The sequence below is a fragment of the Mycteria americana genome, chromosome 8 (genome assembly GCF_035582795.1).
Source record: "Mycteria americana isolate JAX WOST 10 ecotype Jacksonville Zoo and Gardens chromosome 8, USCA_MyAme_1.0, whole genome shotgun sequence".
Classification (NCBI taxonomy): Eukaryota; Metazoa; Chordata; class Aves; order Ciconiiformes; family Ciconiidae; genus Mycteria; species Mycteria americana.
Window position 1 is genome coordinate 47,293,204 of NC_134372.1, and position 20,660 is coordinate 47,313,863.

At 63.5% G+C, this 20,660-nt stretch overlaps 1 protein-coding gene across 2 annotated transcripts in view; it reads right to left on the minus strand.

Annotated features, from left to right (window-relative positions):
- GSE1 (Gse1 coiled-coil protein) overlaps positions 1–19,318 on the minus strand; it is a 108,155-nt gene extending 88,837 nt beyond the window's left edge. Inside the window, exon 1 of one of the 2 annotated variants that reach the window (XM_075510960.1) lies at positions 17,365–19,318. In XM_075510960.1, coding sequence (XP_075367075.1) covers positions 17,365–19,293 — 1,929 coding nt within the window. In that variant the 5' untranslated portion in view covers positions 19,294–19,318. The remainder of the gene's footprint in view (positions 1–17,364) is intronic. The other variant, XM_075510961.1, reaches the window with a different exon arrangement.
- Positions 19,319–20,660: the final 1,342 nt, after the last annotated feature.

A 20,660-nucleotide genomic window follows, 5' to 3' on the forward strand; every position in this document is an offset into this window, starting at 1 on the left:
GCATCCTTGAGCCCTTCGGATTTCGGACTGGCCGCAGCAGAATCGGGGCCAGGGCTGAGCCCCAGCACGTGGCCGGACCCTGCCCATGCACACCTCCAGGCCAGCTGCCACCTCATCCCCATTACGGTCATTTTAGACCCCACAGGACATATTAAGCGCTTCTGCCATGTCCACGTCCCACCCTCAGTGCCTGCTCCCAGGGAACAACAGCACAGGAATAACCATGGAGAAAAAAAAACAAACCCTGCACAGCTTTTTTTTTTTTTTTTTTTTTTAGAAAAAGAGGGCAGAAGCCCGGGCGAGCGGCAGCTCTCACGGCTTCCCAGCGCTGGCTCGCTCAGGGATTTCCTCTCCTCGCCTGTCCCGCGGCGTTTGCTCCGGGAAGAACCGCGGCTCCTTTCGGAGCATCCCCCCAGCAGCCCCCGGCCCCGAGCAAAAGCACTGCTGGTGCCACAGCACCGGGCACCGTGCCACGCCGGGCTCTGCCGCTGCACCCAGCGGCACCGGAGTCACCGAAGCAGGATGCCCTCCTCCTCCCAGCAGCTAATTAATCCTTCTGCTCAGGCAGAGCTCATTAGCACTGGTGCAGCGCAGGGCTGCTCCGGCTGGCCAGCACGGCCGCCCTTCCCGGCGGAGAGCAAGGTCAGCGCGAGGGGCCGTGCGGCACCGGCATCGCTGCCGCACTCGCCCCGGGCTCTGTCTCCCGTCCCCCTCGACGGCCTTTCCTGCAGGCTGGCGGTGTTTTTTCAAGCTTATACTATAGGAAAAAAATAAAAGAAAAAAAGAAAAAAAAAGGGGAGGGGGTGGAGAAAAGGCCCCCCGCCCCGAGCCTGAAGGCGAGGGAGATGCGGCCAAGGAAAGCAGAGGAGTCAGCCAAGTGCCTCGCTCCGTGGCAGGCAGGGCGCGAGTGGGCCGCCCTGTAAATGTTTTGAATTTCCAAAACAGGAGGGAGAAGCCAAGAGCTGCCGAGTTCCCCCACACGCCAAGAAGGACAAAGGGCATCCCTGCACGGCGGAGGCGCGGGCAGGCACCCAGCGCCCCGGCTCCCTCCCATCCCGGCTCGCCCTCGGTCCCCCGGGACGCGTGGCACCGGGGCGATGCGGCGTGGGGGCCCCTCGGCTCGGCTCTAATTATAGCCGGGGAGAGGAAGCGCGGCGGTGCCGGGCGAGGGCAGGCGCCGGGCGTGGGGCTGGCGGTGGCCCTGCAGACAGGTCCCACGTGGGGACGAAGGGCGGCTGCGAGTGGGATGTGAACCCACCGGGACAGCCCAGAGCAGAGCCCGGGGCGATTCGGCGCGTGGCAAAGCCCCCGGCTCCCTGTCCTGGCAGAGCGGGAGCCTCCCGGCTCGCACCCCCTCAGGAACCTGCCCCCTTCAAGGGCCAAATCTGCTGGAAGAGCCCCAAAACCAGCGCGCTGGAGGCTCTCCTTGCTGCAGGATGCTCCGACGCTGATCCCTGCCACGCGCCGGAGGGAAATCCCAGTGCCCACCCCGGCTGCTGGCAGGGATTCGAGGATGCCGCATGGGTGGTAGAGCCCCTTGGAGTAATCCCGTCTCGAGGGGCAATGCCGCGCCCCAAAAAGCAGAGCCTGCCCCATAGGAAAGAAGAAAGGGCCGTGGGAGATGGGGCGGCATCCATGGGAACGCCACCAGCACAGCCCCTACGCTGGGGGGGGGCCCCCTACCCCCCACACACACCACAGATTATACCCTTGCACAGATTATAATCTTAAATTATAATCTTCAACAGACCCAAAACCCCATCTGCCTAATCCCACACACCCCCCCACCCCAGTATAAACCCGCCCAGGTTTATGCCCTGGATGGGGGAAGCGGGGCCGCCCGGGTGCCAGCCCTGCTACCGGGGGGGGTGGGAGAAGCCACGGGGCGAGCCCCCCCAGCAACGTACCGCCGGGTTAGGAGCAGGCAGGGAGACAATATAGGGCCTATGCGGCCTCCTCGCCGCCAGATGTGTGTTAATAAGGCAGCTGCCCCCTAAGCTAATAAGGTCACTTACTGGCTCCAGCAAGACGAGAAAACAAGCAGGGGCTTGGCTGCGGTACAGCCTGACTTGGCACTCGCCGCACGCCGGCTTCCTGAATTCTTGCCGCTTCCAGAGCGGCGCAACAGGGTGGAAAAAAGCAGATCTCACCCCCCCCCCCCCCCCCCAAAAAAAAAAAAAAAACAAAAAAACCCCGCAGCCCACCCGCCTCCGGCATCCCCAGCATTGCCCTTCGTTCCGGGGGGCTGGGGTGGGGGCCAGCTCCTGCACCCCACTGCAAGTCGGGCTGTGCAGCCCAGAGGGGACGGTGGGGCGAGGACACCCCCACCACGTTGTTTTATTCCCAGGGGAAAACCTCCCGGGAAGGGCTGGGGGGGGGATTCCTGCAGACTTTCCCAGCACGGCAAGCAGAGCAGCGGCCCCCTCCCTCCTTCCCTCCCTCCCTCGCCTGCCCCCGATCATGGCGCCTACAACTCCCTTTGTTTTAATATTATAAAGCGAGCCAGATGCCGGCTTTAATCCCCTCAGCTGGTGAGGATTTGCAAACACATTAGGAGGCAGAGCCGCTGCGCGCCGGCCCCGCCGCCGCTGCTCCCCGGCCCCACGGCGCGTCGCCGCACCCCATCTGCTGCCTCGGAAAGGGGATCCCGGCCCCTAATTGCCTTCTCATGTCCGGATTAGAAGCCGACAAGGTGTCCGACAAGGGGGACGCGGGCATCCCCTGCCACTTGTGGTTGGGGAGCACCGGGAGGGCCTTTTGCTTCCCTTGGAAAACCCCCAGCGGGGAGTTTGGAGGGTTTGCCTCGGGTGACGTGATGCCAGGGTGATGGGCGCGGCGGGGATGAACCCCGCAGGGCGGCGTGGATGCATGTGGGGTACGGGCAGAGGGTGGCCAGGCAGCCCTCCTGGTGCGAGGATGACGACAGTGTGTCTGTCCCCGTGGAGTAACATCATGGCTGCCAGACCGGAGCACGAGCCGGCTCTCCCGCGTCCGGGACGCGGGACGTTTCGGGCAAAGCTCAAGCTCTGCGAGTCCTTCCCGCAGCGTTAACAGGGAAGGGATGTTCCTCCCGACCTCCATCGCTGCCAGCTCCTGCTCTGCAACACCCGAAGGTTGCCGCTGCGTCCGTTCCCCCCGGGTTTCAGCACGCAAGGCTGAGATTAAACAGGTACCAGCGGCAGGAGCGAGACGAGTCCCTCCCAAGCGTCGCACCCCGCAGGAGCGGCTCCGGGGCAGACCAGGAGCCAGGTGTGCATTTGCCTTCCCTCCCGTCAGGGGACCGTGTTTATCCCGTGCGGCTGACAGCATCCAGGCCAGCTCCCCTGCACCTCAACCCCGGCTCCCCCAGCACGCACGGACCCTCACCGCAGCCGGGAGGGGGGAAACGACCTCTGCAAAGCGGGGAGAGGCGGCTGTAGAGCCCCAGGAGCCGGCGGGCAAGGTGGATGCGATGCCAGAGCCATGTCCCAACCCTGCAGCATCCTGGAGAAACGGCTGCCAGCCAAGATGCCCGGTAAACCCCCTCCTCGCCCGAGGGCCGGCTCGCAGCACGACCCTCACGCCTTCCCAAAGGTTTCCCTCCAGGCACCCCAATCCAGGCTGGACTTTGGGGGGGGGACACCAAGCAGGGACCACAGGGACCAAGTTGTCGTCCCCCTCCCCCCGGATGCTGCTCCCAGGGGACCTCCGCATCCTCCCCTGCCGCCAGCTCCTCGGCAGCGCGGTCGCTCCCCGCCGGCCCGGTGCTGCTCGGTCCCCCCGGCAAGCACCGTGCTCCATCCCAGCGCTGCCCGGGAGGGATGTGCTGTGCCGGGGACCCTGCGGGAGGTTGCTTCTCCGGCTCCCCCGAGGAAACAGCTCCGGGAACACACACAAAATCTTCCTGAGCTGCCCCAGACCCCATATTTGCAGTGCAAAGGCAGCGGGGCTTTTCTGAGGGTGTGTTTTTTGGGTTTTTTTAAGACCAGGATCTCCTACATACCACTTAGCAGCCAGGAGTTCAGAGGGAGCAGAGCTCAGTGCTTTAAAACGACGCCTCGTTTGCCAAGAAATAATCCCAAGGAACAAAAAAAAACACGACCAAAAACCCAGACTCAGAAGATAATTAACTCCACAAAGCAGCAACCCCGAGTAGCTCAAATCTTTGCTGTAACTACCAAGCCTCTTCTCCAAGGGCTTATTTCTTGCTGTCTGCAACACAGCGGCACCAGTGCTCGGAGGCCTGGGGATTTTATTAGCATCCCCCCCAAACCCCGCTGGCAGATTTGCCCCCCCCCCCCCCCCCCCCCCAGCACACTTGGTTCACTGCCTCGGCCAGGCACGGTGGGGGGCCCAGCCCCACATGGGACCCCCCCCCGTCTCCGAGCCTCCACTCGGAGTTGCAACGGGGTCCCTCTGCATCCCTATACGTGGCTGCACTAGGGACAGCGAGGATGCGGGGCTCCATCCCTGGCTGCCGCGGGAAAGGGGGTACAGGAGCTGGGGAGAGGGCAAAGGGATGCTGCCACCCCCCAACACCCTTCAGCCCCCCCTGGAAGGGAAGGAGCCGCCTTTCAGGGTCCCTCCTGCAGACAAACAGCAAGAGAAGGGAGGGCAGCCCAAGCCTGGGGGTGCATTTCAGCCCCCCCCATTCCCTCTCCCACCTTTGGGGCTTGGCGGAAGGGATGCTCCACCAGGAGCTGGCACGAGCGACCCTGGCAGCGTCATCCCCCGGCAGCATCACCCCCTGCCCCTTCCTGCCGCTCGACAGGGAGGGGAGTAAAAGAGAGAAGAGCCGAGAAGGAGCGGTGCAGAGCCAGCCCTTCCCACCGCCGCTCCCTCCGGCATCCCCCTTCCCCTCCCGACCGCGAAAAGCCAACGTCTCCCCGCGCCCCTCCAGCCAGGGGATGGGAATGTGGAAGCAATTGCACTTGGCAAGGCAGCAACAGTGAGTCAAAAACAGTTGTTTGGCTTGTCAGCCACCCAGGCCCTGCAGCACTCTTGTTTTCCTTCGCCTGCCTTAACCCCTTCCAGCCCCGGCCCCTCTCCCCAGCGGGACCCGCAGCCCCCAGCCCCACCGTGGAGAGGGGCTGGGTGCTGGGGAAAAGCCTCATCCCACCGCCTGCCCGCCCTGCTCCTAGAAACGGGATGATGGGCAACTGCCCGGCGTGAAAACCCGCGGCAAGAGGGTGCACCGGCCGCGCGTCGAACCTGCCGCGGTGCTGGGAGGTGACGGGGCTGGCACAGGGCAAAGGGACGTTCTGAGGCCACCAAGGAGCAGGATGCCCGGTGCTCCGGGAGCATCCCGCTTGCTCGCCCCAGGAGATGCAGAGAGGTCCTTGCCCCTGCGACAGAGAGCATCCAAGATGCCCCTTGGCAGAGTGAGGGGACACGGCCACATGTGCTGGGGACCCCGTGTCGCCCCGGGGTGGCCGGACCCCCCGCGCAGGGCCAGCCCGGTGGCACGGAGCCATTTAAAGCCCTGAGCACAGCCTCCCCCGTCCCATTTATGACAGCTTAGCACACCCCAGGCTGCTTCCCACCGGCTCCTCCAGCCCCGTCCCTGCCGGCCATGTAGTGGCGAGGCCAGAAACACGTCCAGAGCCACCACGTACTGCATTGAGGTCTCGTCTCCATCCCCAGGTCACCCCTCGCACCCCAAGATGGGGGACACAGGCCAAGCACTCAACGTCCCCCAATCTGGCAGCATCACACGCTGCTGGGACCCCGTCTCCATTCAGGCCACCACCGATTCCGCGCAGGGTGGGAGGACACAGGACCCAACCATCCCCTCCCCACCATGGAGGGACGGCCACGTGGGTCAGGACATCCCCTCTGGGCACCCAGCCGGGACCCCCACCCCTCCATTCCCCCCAGCACTGCACCCCAAGTCGGACCCAGAGAAGAAGGAGAGGAGGAGGGAGCCCAGGGAAGGGGCTGCTCCCTCTCTCCATTGGGGGGGCCCTCCCTGCACCCCCACGGTACAAAAGGGCCAAGGCAAGGGGAGGGATGGATGGGGAAGAGTTAAACCCTCCCGAGCAAGTCGACGGGGAGGAAGAGCGGAGGGCAAGCGTGTGCTCCCGCCCCGGGAGAGACAAAGCGAGATGCTAGAGCCAAGAGATGAAGGCGAGGATGCGATAAGAGGGGGAGCCGGGGTGTGTGCGCTGGAGCGAGGGAGAGGGGAGGAGGAGGAGGAGAGGTGGGTGATGACCAAAGTCATTGAACATTTTTTGGCACGCCTACCCCCGAGTATCCTGGCCGTTGGCCCAGCTCGGAGCTGAACTTAAACAAACTCCTGTTGCAGCCATCTGCTTGATTTTAAAATAAATCAAACAATCTGTTGAGCCGTGGGTGATCAAATTTCCATCTGTGCGGACGCCTGCTCGCCTCCTCGGAGCCTCCGCTTGCCTCTACCAGCCAAACACTCCTGGCAGCATGTGGCCTCCCTAATTCCTCCAGGAAAGGGAGAAACCGGACCTCCCCCCCGCACCCCGGCCCCCTCCCAGCCCTTCCCCGCCACCCTCCTAACTCAAACCAAGTGCTATTTTTACAGCCACCCACCAAACAGAGACCTATGCCGGGTTTAAATGGGAGGAAAACAGGGCTGGGGGGAGGAGATCCCAAGAGGTCTCAAGCTTCTCCATCGCTGCCCGTGCTGGGCGGGGGATTCCTCATCCCGTCCCCATCCATCCCACACGTCCGAGGGAATGCAAAGGAAAAGGACAGCAGCTGCCGGCAGCAGGACCCTGCCTGCCCCGGCACTGGTGACCACGGCACAGAGGCCGTGGACTAGCCAGAAATAGCAGCTGCGGAGCCAGCGCCGCGCAGCTGTCCCCAGGATGGGGACAGCAGGCGCATGTCACCTCCAGCTGTCCAGGGGTGCCCAGGGGTGCTTAGGGGTGCCCAGCTCCCAGCCACCCTGCCTGGCCATCTCCTTCAGACAGCACGCTGGCCCTCAAGCCCACCCAAAATCACCCCGTCCCGAGGGTTCCCCCCCTCCTCCAGGAGCAGGAAACCCAAGGGGAAGCAGCACCACTTGCATATTTAGGCACAAGGTCCCCAAAGTGCCAGAAGAGGGGTGGCATCACCCTCCTCCACTGTCTCTTTGGGTGCTGCAAGACCTCAGCTCACCCTGGGCTGCCCTGGCTGCAACCCAGCCACCGGCTCCGCACGTGGGGACCCACGAGGGAGACGGCACCCACCATCCCATGGCCCCAAACGCCCTCTGATAAGTGGGTCCTGTCTTCAAGCCGGGGTCAAACCTCCGCTGCCATCACCCAGGCTTTGCCCTCCTTCTCCTGGAGCCCTTCCTTCCGCTCCGAGCAGAGGGCACCGGGCACGGGGCCAGCACAGCCAGAAATAGGGCAGCGAGGCAGGGGGAACACAGCAAAGGGACAAAGGGTTGAGCAAAGAAAACATTGTGCATGAAGGAGAAGGGGGTACGATAAAGGACGGAGCGGGGTTAGGGCTTGCCGGACCCCAGCAGCTCGCGCGCAGGAAGGTCAGGTTGCTGAGAGCAAGGGTTGCCCGTGCACGGGGAGGGGAGGAAGGAGGCGAGATGCAGCAGGGCTCGCTCCTCCTCAAGGGCTGCAAATACCGGGGTGACGCGCTGCCGAGGGTCCCCGTGGCACAGCATTGTGGAAGCAGCAGCGAGGAAGAGGAGGTGCCCGGGGTGCCCAGCACCCAAGCACAGCCCCGCCAGGAGCCCGAGCCAGCGGCAGGGCTGCAGAAGAAACCTCACCCGCGCGGGACCCTGCCAAGCCGAGAGCTGTCCCGGCCAGCCCGGGGCCAGGCTCGCCAAGCCGCTCACTGCTGGAAATAACGGGGAGCCGGGGGGGGGTTGGGATCAGGGTGGCCCCCACCCTGCCGCAGCCTTGCATGCTTCCCAGTGCAAGCTCCTGGGAGGGAGCCACGGGCAGCAAAGGGGTTATACAGCCCCAAGCACAGTGCAAGCAGTGCCCGGGCTCTGGGGACACAGGATCAGGCCTGAGAGCACGAAGGAGGGGGGATCAGCAAGGGAAAACCGGCTGGAACAAATAAGTGATGTAGCAGCTTGTGTAACCCCAGTGCATCCCCGTGCCACCAGCCACCCACCCTGGGGACCAGCCCCGTGGGAAAACCTGCTCCAGGGGGAGTCCGCATCCCCAACCGGCTGCTCGGGGGGTGGCTGAGACAGGGGGTCCCCCAAAAGCCCCCCCCCCTGCTTTGCAGCAGCTGCATGGAATAAAATCCAGGCACAGCCCCAACAGGATACACGGCATGGAGCAGGTTACACAGCACAAGCAACGGAGGGAAAGGGGAAAAAAAAAAAAACCAAACCCACACAACCACCAAACCCCTTTTTGGAAGAGGAAAGGACTGACAGGACCTGGCCGAGAAGCAGGAGAAAGCCCAGATTTCCCAGTTACTGTGCAGATGTTCTGGACTGAAAACAGAAGACGGCAGGAGCGAATTCATCTCCCCCCCCAGAGACGCCGCAGCCAGGGCATCTGGACTCTGTCTGCAGGCAGGAGAGGCGGCTTCCCCCCGGCTCCCCGGGGAGCCCTCCGCACCGGGGACAGCCGGGGCACGCCGAGCCCCCCGGGGTGCCACCCAGACCCGAGAGCCGGGGCGGCAGCGGCAGCCAGGGCCCCGTCCCCGCGCTGGGTTGACCTTGGCACGGTTACCTCCCGGGAAAACTGAAGGGCCTTGTCTTCGCCGTGTTTTCACTTCGGGATAACTCATGCTGCCTGCTCCGAGGAGGGGGGAGAAGAGATGGAGAGAAGAAAATGCAGCTGTTTGAGCAGTGAAGACAAGGAGGGAGGGCGGGAGACATATATATATATATATATATATATATTCCTGGCCAGGGTAATAACTGAAATCACTAGCACTTGATCATCACTCGATGAAAAGCTTCACAGCCGACTGAAGTCAGCCCGCTTCCAGAAACATGCTGCAGGCAGATGGGAGGTGACGGTGGCAATTTGCTGCTCGCCCCACACCCTGCACATGGCCCCCGAGACGCCTTGCACAGCTGTCTGTCTGTCCGTCCGTCCCTCCCCGGGTCTGTCCGCCCCGCTGCTGCTGCAAACCACCGGGCGAGAGGCTGACGCCTTGGCTGTCACCAAAACGTTCCCGGCTCCAAGGTCCCTGCCAACAACTGCAGCGTCCTCGTGTTTGGCTCCCTGGGGACCGAGGTGGCTGCCGGTGGCCCCCCCGTAGCCATCAGCTGATGCGCTCCCCCCTTCCAAGGGGGACAAAGCCGGCGGGGACGATCAAAACCATTTTGGAGGGTGAACGGGGGAAACCACCCCCTGCACAGGGCTGCAGCGGAGCCCAGGCTGTGCCATGGGGTACAGTGGGTCCCACAGGGACAGGCACCCAGCCCCGGCTGGGGCTCGAAGGGGCAAGATGCCCCCACGATGGAAGTCCCCAGCCCCAAAAGCAGCAGGTGCCAGGGACACGCTGGGTGCCAGCCTCGAGGGGGGTCACAGAGGGGCAGGCAGCCCTGGGAAGAGCCCAGGCTCTGCGCTAAGTCAGCCCCGGCATCGTCCCCGGCTGGAAGCCACCACCGCGCTCCTGCTGTCCGGCCACACCAGGCAGCTGCCCGTCCCCGTGGCGAAGGGGAGATGCTCCTGGCTGCAGGGTCACCGCCACCCGTCTCCCCTAATGACCTTCCCTTGCATCCCCGCTGCGTCTCAGCCTCGTTTGAGCTCTACACTGTAAGTCAAAAATTCACTGGGAGGAGCTGGGAGAGAGCACGGGGGGCAAACCAGTCCCCGCAAGCCTGCCTGCCCCGCTCCCCATCCCTCATGGGTGGTGCCAGGACCCTCCCCACGCACCCCCAGTGGAAGCCAGCCCCGAGACCCGGCACCCCACCGCTCACCCCTGCCAGCCACGGCAGCACCGAGCTCTCCCCGGGTACCGGGGCGGGCGACGCCGTGGCCGGCCCTGCCGGAAGCCAGCGGGAAGAGGCAGCACCGGGCCAAACGGCGATTTCCTGAGCTTGTGTGCGAGGGCTTGAATAACCCCCGGTAAATCCTGCGGCGGGTCCCCAATGCAACCGGGAACGGCCCTTCCAGCACCGCACCGAAACGCGGCACCTCGACGGCTCTCCGGCCGGTGGGAGCTCCTACGCCTGCGGCACGACGGCGCGGACACCCCCAGCCCCATTTTCCACGTGCCACCGGCGTGCAATGCAAAGCAACCTGGGGCAGCCACGGTGCTCGCCCTGCCCCGGCACGGGTCGCGGCACGCTCGGCACAGGCACCTCGCCGCGGGCCGGCAGGTTAGAGAAGGAAAGCCGGGGCAGCTGCTGCTCCGAGTACGCCAGCTCCATGGGTAAACAGATGACTTCAGTCTCCCGAGAGCTACTAAAGCCCGGCAGCACTTGCACTAACATGGAAGGGGGGAGGAAAATAAGGAAAATAAAGAGGGAGAAGCAGCGTCATATTCATGCCAGGCTCCGAAGTGCACCCAGGTAACGTCCTCCTCCTCCCAGCCCAGCCAAAACTCCCTCCCGCAGCCGTCCCCTTCCTCCCTGCTCTGCTACTGAAGATCCAGGGGGGGAAAAAGTCACGCCGAGGCCAGGCCAGCTGCACAAGGCTGTTTATCCAGCCATGCCGCAGCAAGGCTCGCGTGCGCCGGGGTGGCTGGGGAGGGGGAAGAGGCCAGCGGGGCCGCCAGCACCGCGCCGGAGCGGCTGCTCGCCCAGCCACGGGAGCAAACTGGTTGGCACCGGGGCTCCGGCATCCTCTCCGCAGCACAAGGAGGGGAACCGGGCTCCGCTGGCCGGGAGCGATGCCTTTTGCAAACAGGGGTGCAAGTAAGGAGCACCACCGCATGCCCGAAAACCGGCTGGCACCTGCCGACACACGGTGCTGGCTCTGCAAGGAGCCAAGACACGCTCGAGGCACCGCTGGCACCCACCTTGGCGGTGGGGGGACCCGGAGCTGTCAGAGCCCTGGGCCGGGGCCCAGGAGGATTGCGCTGCTGGAAGGTCTCCCATTGCCAGCTGCTCACGGCAGAGGAAAGCCCGGCATGGTTGGGAGCCTGCCACCACCGGCCGAGCTCCGGTGGTTCCTCCTCAAGCTCCCACCCTGCTCCCCACGCACCGGGATCCTCCTGCCCCACCACCCTCCTGGTTTTGCCCCTGCAAGGTCCCCCCCAAGCCCCCAGCCTGGCAGTCCCCAAGGAGGGCAGTGTCCTTCAACACACCGGAGGGACATTTCCATGCCATCCCTTCAAGCCCAGGACGCCGGCGTGCGGCACAGCCCTTTTGCTGCAGGGAGGAAGGGCAACATCTGGCCAGATGCTGCCCAGCAGCACGGGACCAGCGGGAGCTGTTTGGCCAACGGCCCTTTCCCGGGAGCCAGGGACCCTCAAGAGCACCCCACCTACGGTGCCGGCAGGGAGCAAACACAGCCCTCCCCACCCAAAACCAGCGTGGGCACCCATCACAGCCAACGAGGTGCAAACAGGCTCCTGGCAAACCAGCTCTGCTCTGCGCCCAGGCGCTCCCCAAAACCTCACAGGTCCCCAAAAGCTGCTCAGGAGATGGAGACATCTCCTTGGCCGCGGCTCAGCCCCCGAGGACGACGACAGCGGGGGTGTTGGCACAGGACCCAGCTGGTGCACCGGGGCGCGGAGGACGGTGAAAATCCGGCTCCTGCCATCACCAACACGGTTGCAAAACCAGGCACCCGCTCTGCTACTGCGGGGAGGTTCCTCCTCGCTGGGAAGCGGCCGAAGAGTATCCCGGGCCGCCCTCCGCGACCGTGCTTCGCAGACGGCTGACAAAGGCCAAGTATCTGGACAAAACATCTGTCCGTCCGCAACAGCCAGAGCTCTCCATCCCTCTACCCCATCTCCTGACTTGGCCGCGGCTTCGCACGAGGCGCAGACAGGGAGGCTGCTGCAAGATGCTCCAGCGGTTGCGAAAGCGTTTTCGCTGCAGGGGACCAGAGCGCGGCCGGTCCCTCTCCCCGTGGGTGCTGCGGGGGATATCGGGGGGGGGGGGGGTGCAGGCAGGGTTTCCTGGGCAGCACACATTTCAGGCCAGCGTTTTTGGCAGGTGCCTGCAGAAGAGAGGCAGCGCTCGAGCTGCCAGTCCTCCGCTGCTGCTTTTGGGAAAGGCAGGGAGAAGGCAAGGAGGGGGGGAGGGGGGTAAAAAATAAATATATAGCAGCCAGCTGGTGAGCTGTGGAGTCAGCACAAGGTCTGGAGGACACGGCGGCTGGCAGCAGTGCGGGAGCCCTGGTATTTTGGACAGCTGGTACAGCAAGGTCAGCCTGGCCAAAGCAAAAGGCCCCTTTGCTGTTCCCCCCCCGCCGTGGTTGAAGGACACGCACCCCCAGCCGAAGACCCCGGGGGGACGAGCCACCAGCCCATGGGGTGACCACCAGCCCATGGGGTGACTCTGAAACAACCTAAGCGGCGGGTGAGGATGAGGAGGGATGGAGGGAGAGAGGGGCGCGGGTTTCCAGCCTGGCTGGGTACATACCAAACCCGCCCTGACCTGACCTCATCGGCAGGAAAAAGCAAGCGGCACATTTTCCTCGTGTTGTTGCTTTGTTTGCCATCTGGGAACACGATCCTGCGGGAGGCCGTGCCCCAAGACATGAAGTCATATCATGATTATATTGCCACCTCCGTGCCGGGATTGAGATCTCATCTGAAAATGCCAGACCCGGTCGGTGTTAGCCGCAGCAGGCGCTGCGGAGGAAGCCGCTTTGCTGAAAGTCAACGCGAGCCTCGCTAAAAACGTCTTTACATAGACATATGCTGCAAACAAGCCAGGTTTATCCCAATAAAGTTGGCTTAAAATACCTCGGCCTGATTTTGCTCTGCGGCTGCTAGAATTAATGATGGCAAAAACTGGCACAAGCACAGATATAATCGCCAAAGCCAAGCCGAGCTGGAAGGCAAAAAATTGAGATGAGCGAGACCGGCTCTGCTCCTCCTTTACATTTAAGGGACCGGCAGAAGCCTGACGCAGCCCATGCCGCCCTTCTGGAGCCCACACATGAAGCTCGGGCCAGGGACGCGCAGAGGAGCCATCAGCTTGGCAGAGAAAGTGCAACCACCCGAAACACCGCCAGTCGCCAGAAGGTTTTTGGTTTGCTTCAAAATTAATAAAAGATGCAAACAAGCCAGAGGTCCTGCCTGCCCGGCCATGACCCGGGACCCTTCCTACGCAGGCTTCTTATTTCTCATGCTGCGATACAGCCAAATATCCGTACCCTCACCGGGAACACGCCCGCTGCAATGCACGAAGAGGGTCAGGCGTCACCCTCCACCTCCTGGGTTTGCTTTCGTGGCATCCAGGAGTTTCTGCTGCTGCTCAGCATCAACGGGACAAGGTTTCATTGAGAACACAAGAGCTCTTTGATGTTTGCCCAAAACCTTTTTCAAAAGGCAAAAAGAAAATGCTCACCAACAGCTGTAAGCTCAACGTAGCGTTTTGGAAATGCAGCATGACCTTTGGAGCTTGTAACCTGAAAAAAGGGGCCAAATCCCCAGGTGAGCCAACACCACCGCTGCCGAGCAATAAATGCAGCGGACTCATGAGTCTGACCGTGCCGTCAGGCACGGCCCCGCGCAATGAGACCCAAGCGACCCCCACAAAGCAGGAACGGGACACGGAAAACCCTGGGCGATGCTCAGAAACCAGCCTGAGGACAGGGCTGGAGACACAGCAGCAAGTTCTGGATCCTCCCAAGGAGTGGGATGGCACCACCTGCAAATTTTGCAGGGTGCCTCGCAGCACCCAAAGGAAACTTGAACAGCTTTGCTCGAGTTATGGTGGGATTCGAGAGCTTTCCAGAAACCTGAATGTATCTGCAGAAAGTTGCATGCAGGGGAAAAAACCCAAGCCAACGGAGCTCACTTTTACAGGTACGTAACTGCAGCGAGAGTGGTGACAGGCAAAGATGGGAAAAGTCAGAAAGGCAGGGGAAGCTTTTTCCAGTGCTGGCAGAGAGAAAGGATCGGAGCAGGCACAGAAAACCCCAGCCAGGTCGAGCACAAGCAGCCCTGGACCTGGGACCGCCAGCGATGCAGCACTTTGCCCCTTTAGAGAGGGCAGGAGGGCTCGAGGGACGGCTTCAGAGGCCTCTTCGGCCGGGGACGCGGGTCAGCATCACCTCTGGACACCGGCCAAGCCTGGGTGTTTTATGGTTTATTCAAAGCAATCGGCCTCAACACCTGCTCCGCTCGCAGCGGCTGCCTGTCCCTCGGCTCCTCCCGGCCGGGCTCGACGGCGGGATGCACAGGCAGTTTCTCCGGATGAGGAGGACGAGCCATCATACCTGGTGGCAGCAGCCACCCCAAAGCCAGGAGCCCTGCACCGATGGGTGCATAGACCCGCACAGGTCCCCCTTTGCAAGGGGCACAGCTGGAAAGAAGATGCATTCTCTCCGCACACATCTGCACACCTTGGAGGGGACCAAGGGTGACAAGCCAAAGGACACCCATGCTGGGGCACCCTTACCAAAGCTCAACGTTGCCATTTTTTCTTGGTGGGAGGACCCAAACCCATCCCACCCAAGCCAACACAAGCAGAGGGGCTGCCGCAGAAACCCTGCTAGGCAGAGCTTACCTCCAGGAGAGCCTCCCGCAGCAGGCAGGCCCACAGGCACCCACGTGGACCATCACCTGCCCCACTGCAGAAGCACCACTCCACCCAAAATACCACAGCCTCCACCCTCCCGATGAGCCTCAGATGTGGGGTTCCCTCGTTAGCACCTCCAAGCTGTTATAGAGAGGACCTGAGCCCCATCTTGCTCTTGCTGCCCTGCTAAGGGAGGGGGATATGGGGGTGTCTGGTGGCATTTCGTGCATTTCCCCAGTGCCTCAAACTTGGAGCCATCCGGGTCGACCACCTGCAAGCAGGGCAGTAGCAAACCACCAGCTCTGTGTGCAGGGGTTGTCAATCCCCGGCGCGTGAAAAAGCACGTGCGTTCAAAAAATGAAGTTGCAGAGCTGCAAGGAGGAACGGGGAGATGGTTTTAACCCCTCGGGCTCATTCCTCCCGGTCTGGTCCCATTTGAACAGGGACCTGGGTGTCACACAAGAGTGAAAGGCTCATCCAGGGTGACTTTCAGCAGCAAGCGTGCCTGAACGAGGGTACAGTTAAATTAGCCAAGCACCCTACCCAAGCATTAAGCCGTGTTTTAAATAACCTTCACATCTGTGAGGTCTCAGCCTGATGGGAAGCATGAGGAGACGGAAGGGACCTTCTGGCCAGCCAGAGTGACAACCAGGACACAGCAGAGCCCAGCAAAGTGAAACGGGCCCTGGACCGGCCGTGCCCTCCCCAGGCAGCTCCCCATGGAAGAGCTCTGCCTTGCCTCCTGCCACCCTGCCCCTTGTAGCAGCCCCTTAATTTGCTCATTAGCAAACCCAGGAACAAGAGGGAGGAACTGAATAGCATCCCTTCCCCAGGACACCCTCCGCGTCCTCCTCCTCCTCCTCCCCCTCCGTCTTTCATAGCCCCACACAAAAGCTTTTCAGAGCCGCTCGGTCGGAGACGGGGCTGCAGGCAGGAGCCCAAGTGGGAGTTTGGGGCTGGGGCCAGCGGGGATGAGGACTGGTGCCCGGGCTCTGAGGGGACGCTAACGAACCCTGCAGGAAGCAACCCTGAGCACCCAACGCTGGCATCCGAGCTGCGACAGAATTGCTGTCCATAACGTCCCCATGACACGGCCTGGGGACACTAACGGGGCAGAGGCGTGAAACACCGGTTGGGGACATGTGGATGCTGTCCCCCTCACCAGCTGCACCCACCCGGGCTCTGCTGGAGCATCACCCCCCAGGAGAGCACCGCGGGATGCTCGACTGACTCCCGAGCCCTCCACGGCCACCAGTCAGCAAGGGCTCCGGCACCCCACAAATGCCAACAGACCCGGGGATGGACAGACTGGCAACGTGGCCGTGACCACACGGGCATCGCAACCCATGCAGCCCCGCACCAGCTCCGACATCCAGAAAGTCTCCACCACCTCAGACCCCTCCGCACACCGCAAGTCGTGTTGGCTGGAAGCAGACTCCCACGCGGGCGAGCCTGAAAATAAATCATCTGCATCCACGAATGACCTGCAATGACGTCGGGGCCGTCTGGCTCGGGCCGATGGAGCCTGGGGGAAACCGCCCGAAAGCAACGGCTTCCGGAGAATTCCCATCACCGGTGCCAACCTAACCTCCCGTGCCATCCTGGCACTCCCCGCACCGGCACCGCGCACCGACCCTCCAGTGCGTGCAGCTCCTGCCCGGTGGCTTTCCAAGCAGTGTCCCCCCAGCCCGGGAGCCAGCACGGCTGAACGGAAAATTATATTTGTAACCAACCAAGGAGGAGTGACCGGAGAGAAAAGGAGCGCTGTCTTGGAAGGGCTGGTTTATATTTCTAAAAAAAATGCCAGCACTTCGGAGAGCCGCAGGGTTCTGGCCAGGAACAGAGCTGAAAGGCTTTGAAAACGAACTCGGGGATTTAGGGTACTGGCATTTTACAGAGCCCAGCCTGGGGCCTGGTTTGCAGGTACAGAGCAGCAGCTCTGCAGCACGCTCCTGCAAGCTGGAAATTTGGGGGTAAAAGCAGTTATTTCCCTATCCCACAAGAAAGGCAAGCTTGCGACTAGTAAGCCTTTGCTCTGCCGCTTTCTAGGTGATGCCCCCGAAGCACCCCGCGTAACCCCGGCGGGAGGAGCAGAAAAGAGCAACCGCGGAAACTGGCAGCACCTGGGCGATGGCACCCACGACACCCTTCAGGGCTGCAGGGCTTGGGGCACGGGGGGATGCTGCCTGGGGGTCCCTCGCTGCCGGATAACCAGAGCAGCACAGGTGGGGGGCACCCAGCCCCGAGCCTGCACATCCGCTCCCCGGCTGCACGAAGGGCTGGGGTTTCTCCGAGGGGAAAACCCTTTGATTAAGGCACCTTATAAAACCGGAGACAACTCGGGAAGTTTCCTACGGCGGCGGAGGCCACGCGCTCCTTCGAGCTTCCCGAGGATGCTGCGGCGGTGGGCAGGCCAGGCAGCCCTCCCTCCCCTCCGGCACCTCTGATCACCCTTGACGGCGAGCGGTACGGGATCAGGGTTTCCTCCGTGCTGGCCCCCACCTCCCTCACGCAGGGCTGCGAGCAAGCAGGCGCCAGTAACACAGATACACGCTTCTGCAACAGGACAGGTCTTGGCTCTCCCCACCTCTTGGAAGGATTTTTATCCGTTCCTTTGCAGCTTGACAGCTCCAAAAGTTCATTGCTAAAGGCACCCCATCCATTAGCGTTCGCCCCCAGGGACCAGACCCAAAAGGAGAGCATCCATCTATGTCACCGCTCTACCTCCTCCTCGATGCCAGAAGTGGGAAACGCCGGGAGGGGAGGGATGGGGTCCGGGCCAACCGCCTTACCTTGGGGAGGAGAGCCGGGGGTGCCGCCGCCAGCAGCTCCGGCGGGGTCATGCTCTTGCCGGCCAGGACCACGGCACCACACTCGGCACAGGCGCCAATGGTCAGCTGCTTCCCGTCATCCACCAGCAAGCTGTTGGCCACGCGGAGGGTGTAGAGGAAGACGGGGAGCCTGGCCACTTGAACCGCTTTTAATCCAAGGCATCGCTTCTTCTCCTGCCGGCAGAAGAAGCAGACGAAGGTCTCCACTTTGTATTGCCGGGACCAGGCGCTGCTGGGGTGGTGGGAGTTCCTGCCCTCGTGCTGCAGCCACTGCCCCAGCAGGTCATGGTAGCAGAGGACGCAGGTGGCCACCAGCCCGGTTGAGTCGGCCGGTCTGGCCCGCGGGGCGGGTGGGTAGACCGTCAGGAAGGGGAAAAAGGGCTCCTTCTCCCCGAATCGCCCCGGCGGGTTGACGTTGAGCTGGAACTCTTTGCCGGCTCCCAGCTCGGCCCCGCAGATGTAGCAGACGGAGGTGGGACCGGGCTTGACGGCGGGGTGGCCGGCCAGGCCGCCGGGGTCACCAGCAGAGAAGACCTGGTGGTACCTCCCCAGGAAGCTCTGCACCGAGGTGATGAGCTCCTCGTTGTGGCAGGCCCTGTACATGGCCCACAGGTCCTGCAAGACCCCGAAGCACTTGCGGCAGCTGCTCACCTCCCAGTGCTTGTTCAGCCCCTTGGCGCTGGGCGGGCAAGGCAGGAGGCTGAGGAAGGGGAAATGCATGGTGCTCTTCGCATTGCCGTTGGTGATCTTGGCCGCCACCGGCCTCGCCTCCTTGCCGCACTCCTCCCCGCAGAGGTAGCAAGCCTCGGGTGCCGGTGGGGCGCCCGGCCCGTCCTCCTTCAGCCCTCGCCGGCCCTTGGCGGGCATGGCCCCGGCGTTGAGGGGCACCACGTAGAGCCGCTGCAGCACGGGCACGTTGGCCAACTCGAAGCTTTGCCACTGCTGCATGAGAGAGGCGAAGCAGCAGGGGCACACCAGGGTGCTGCCGGCGGGCGAGAGGGGCTGGGCGCCCGGCGGGGGGCTGTGCAGCCAGAGGAAGGGGAAGAAGGGTGCCGGCGAGGTCTTCTCCTGCTTCTGCACGTGGACGCGGTGCTGGGCGGTGGGTGACAAGGGGCTGCCGCAGATGTAGCAGGCGGTGCCCGATGCCCAAGCGGGCCGCTCGCTGCCTTCCTCCTCCTCCTCCTCCTCCTCGCTGGTGATGTTGATCTCGCTGTCCTCCGAGGAGCAGCAGGGCGGCCCCCGCTTGCCCGCCGCCGCCGGGGGGGTCCGCGCCGCGCCGCCCGCCCCCTCGGGCTCCGAGAGGGGCTCGGCGTCGGAGAGCTCGGAGAGGTCGGAGCCGGCTGCCGGCCCTTCCTCCTCCTCCTCTTCCTCCTCCTCCTCCTCCTCCTCCTGGCCGGCGGGGCGGCGCGGCGGCGCGGCGGGGTCCCAGCCCGTCGCCCCCCGCCGCAGCCCGGCTCCCCCCGCCGCCGCCGCCGCCGCCGCCGCCTCGCACTGATGGGGCCGCTTGAGCCAGTACATGCGCTTCTCCACCGGCGTGCGGCTGCGCTCGAAGGAGTCCCACTGCTCGCCCAGGAAACAGCGGCAGACGGCGCAGACCAAGGCGCAGCCCTCCGCCGAGACGGCGCGGGCGCCGGGCGCCGGCTCCTGGTGCTGGAGGAAGGGGAAGAAGGGTCGGTGGTCGCGGGGGGGCCGCACTTGAAGCTTTAGCTCTTTGCCGCGGCTGATGCCGCCGCCGCAGATGAAGCAGCAGAGCGGAGGCGCCGGGGGTTGCGGAGCCCCGGGGCCGCCCGCCACCGCCGCTTCGCCGGCCGCCAGCGCGGCCATCAGCCGCTGCTTGCGGGAGAGCGGCGCCGCCGCCGCCGCCGCCGCCCCCGGCCCCGCCGCGCTCATCGCCGCCCCCGGCTCATCCCGCGGCTCCGCCGGACACGCAGGCTCGGGGGGCGGGTTTGCGGAGCGCTCCCCCCCCACCCCCCCCACCCCGCCCGCTGCCGCCCGCCTCCTCCCGCCGCGGAGAAGGCACCGAGAAAGCAAAAAAAAAAAAAACAAAAAAAATCAAACACCAACCCAACAACAAAAAATATCCCCAACCAACCACCACCGCCACAACAAAAAACGGAATAAAAGTTCGGTGCGAAAGTTTGGGTCCCGCCGGCGGCGCGGAGGAAGGGCGGCTGCCCGCCGCCTCCCGGCCCCGGCGCCCCCGGCCCGGCTCCTCCCCGGCCCCCCCGCCGCCGCCGCCACCGGCCCGGGAGGGGGGAGCCGGGGGGAGGAACGAGTGGCTGCTGCCGCCCCCCCTGCCCGCCCGCCCCGGGCGGCTGGGGGCTGCGGCAGCCGCCGCGGGGGGTGCAGAGGGACCCCACGGCGCGGGGGGGGGGGAGGGTATTTACAAACCCACCCCACCGAGGGGGTTTATAACCGGCCCCACGCGGGGATTCGCGCACCGGCCCCCCCGGCGGGGCGGCCCGCACGCGTGGTTCCCTCCCCCTCCATCACCGCTGTTTCACCCCCTCCCCACGCCACGGCCCTTTGTGCGGCTCCCCCTCCCCAAAGCAGCGTGGAAAGGCACCGTGTGCGGGTTCACGCCGGCAGGACGGATCCCACGGCGCTTTGCCGAAAGCACCGGCCACGTCCCTGCCCTTTACAGCGCTGCCCACCAGCCGCTAACTCAAGTGTCCCGACCAACGATCGGCCCCGGTAATTTATTTCACATTTTAAAAGTCCTGCTGCTGTTCCAGTTCAATACCAGATTCTATTTCCCGCTCGGTCCTAAAACGCTGCATCGCTTTGCCGCTCACTGGTAAATAGCTGATGTGTTCCCAGCCGGAGTTGGCCACGTTTCAGCGACGCATGCAATAATCCCGGTATATCCTTACCTGCCTTGCAGCCTGCGATAAGATTTAATGCTTGTAAAGCATTTTGCTGTCCTTGGACAATAGGCACCGCGGAAGTGCAAACTGTACCGAGGTCCAGCCACAATTAAACCTGACTTATTAACCGCCCGAGCCTCTAGTCAGCATACCCACCGGCTCGGCACGGCTCTCCCGATAAAAAAAAAATATATTAGCAGCTGTAAGGATATTTTTCAAGCGGTCATTTTAGGAAGAAGCCTGCTCCCGGCAGTACTGTTGAGTTTGAGCTCATGGCAAGTCACTGCAACATCCCCGGTCCTGTCCTTGCAAAGCCCTGAGCCTGTCCTGCCGAAGGAGGGTGCTGTGCAGGATCAAACCCAAAGAGGCAAGGTCGGTAATTGCAGGAGG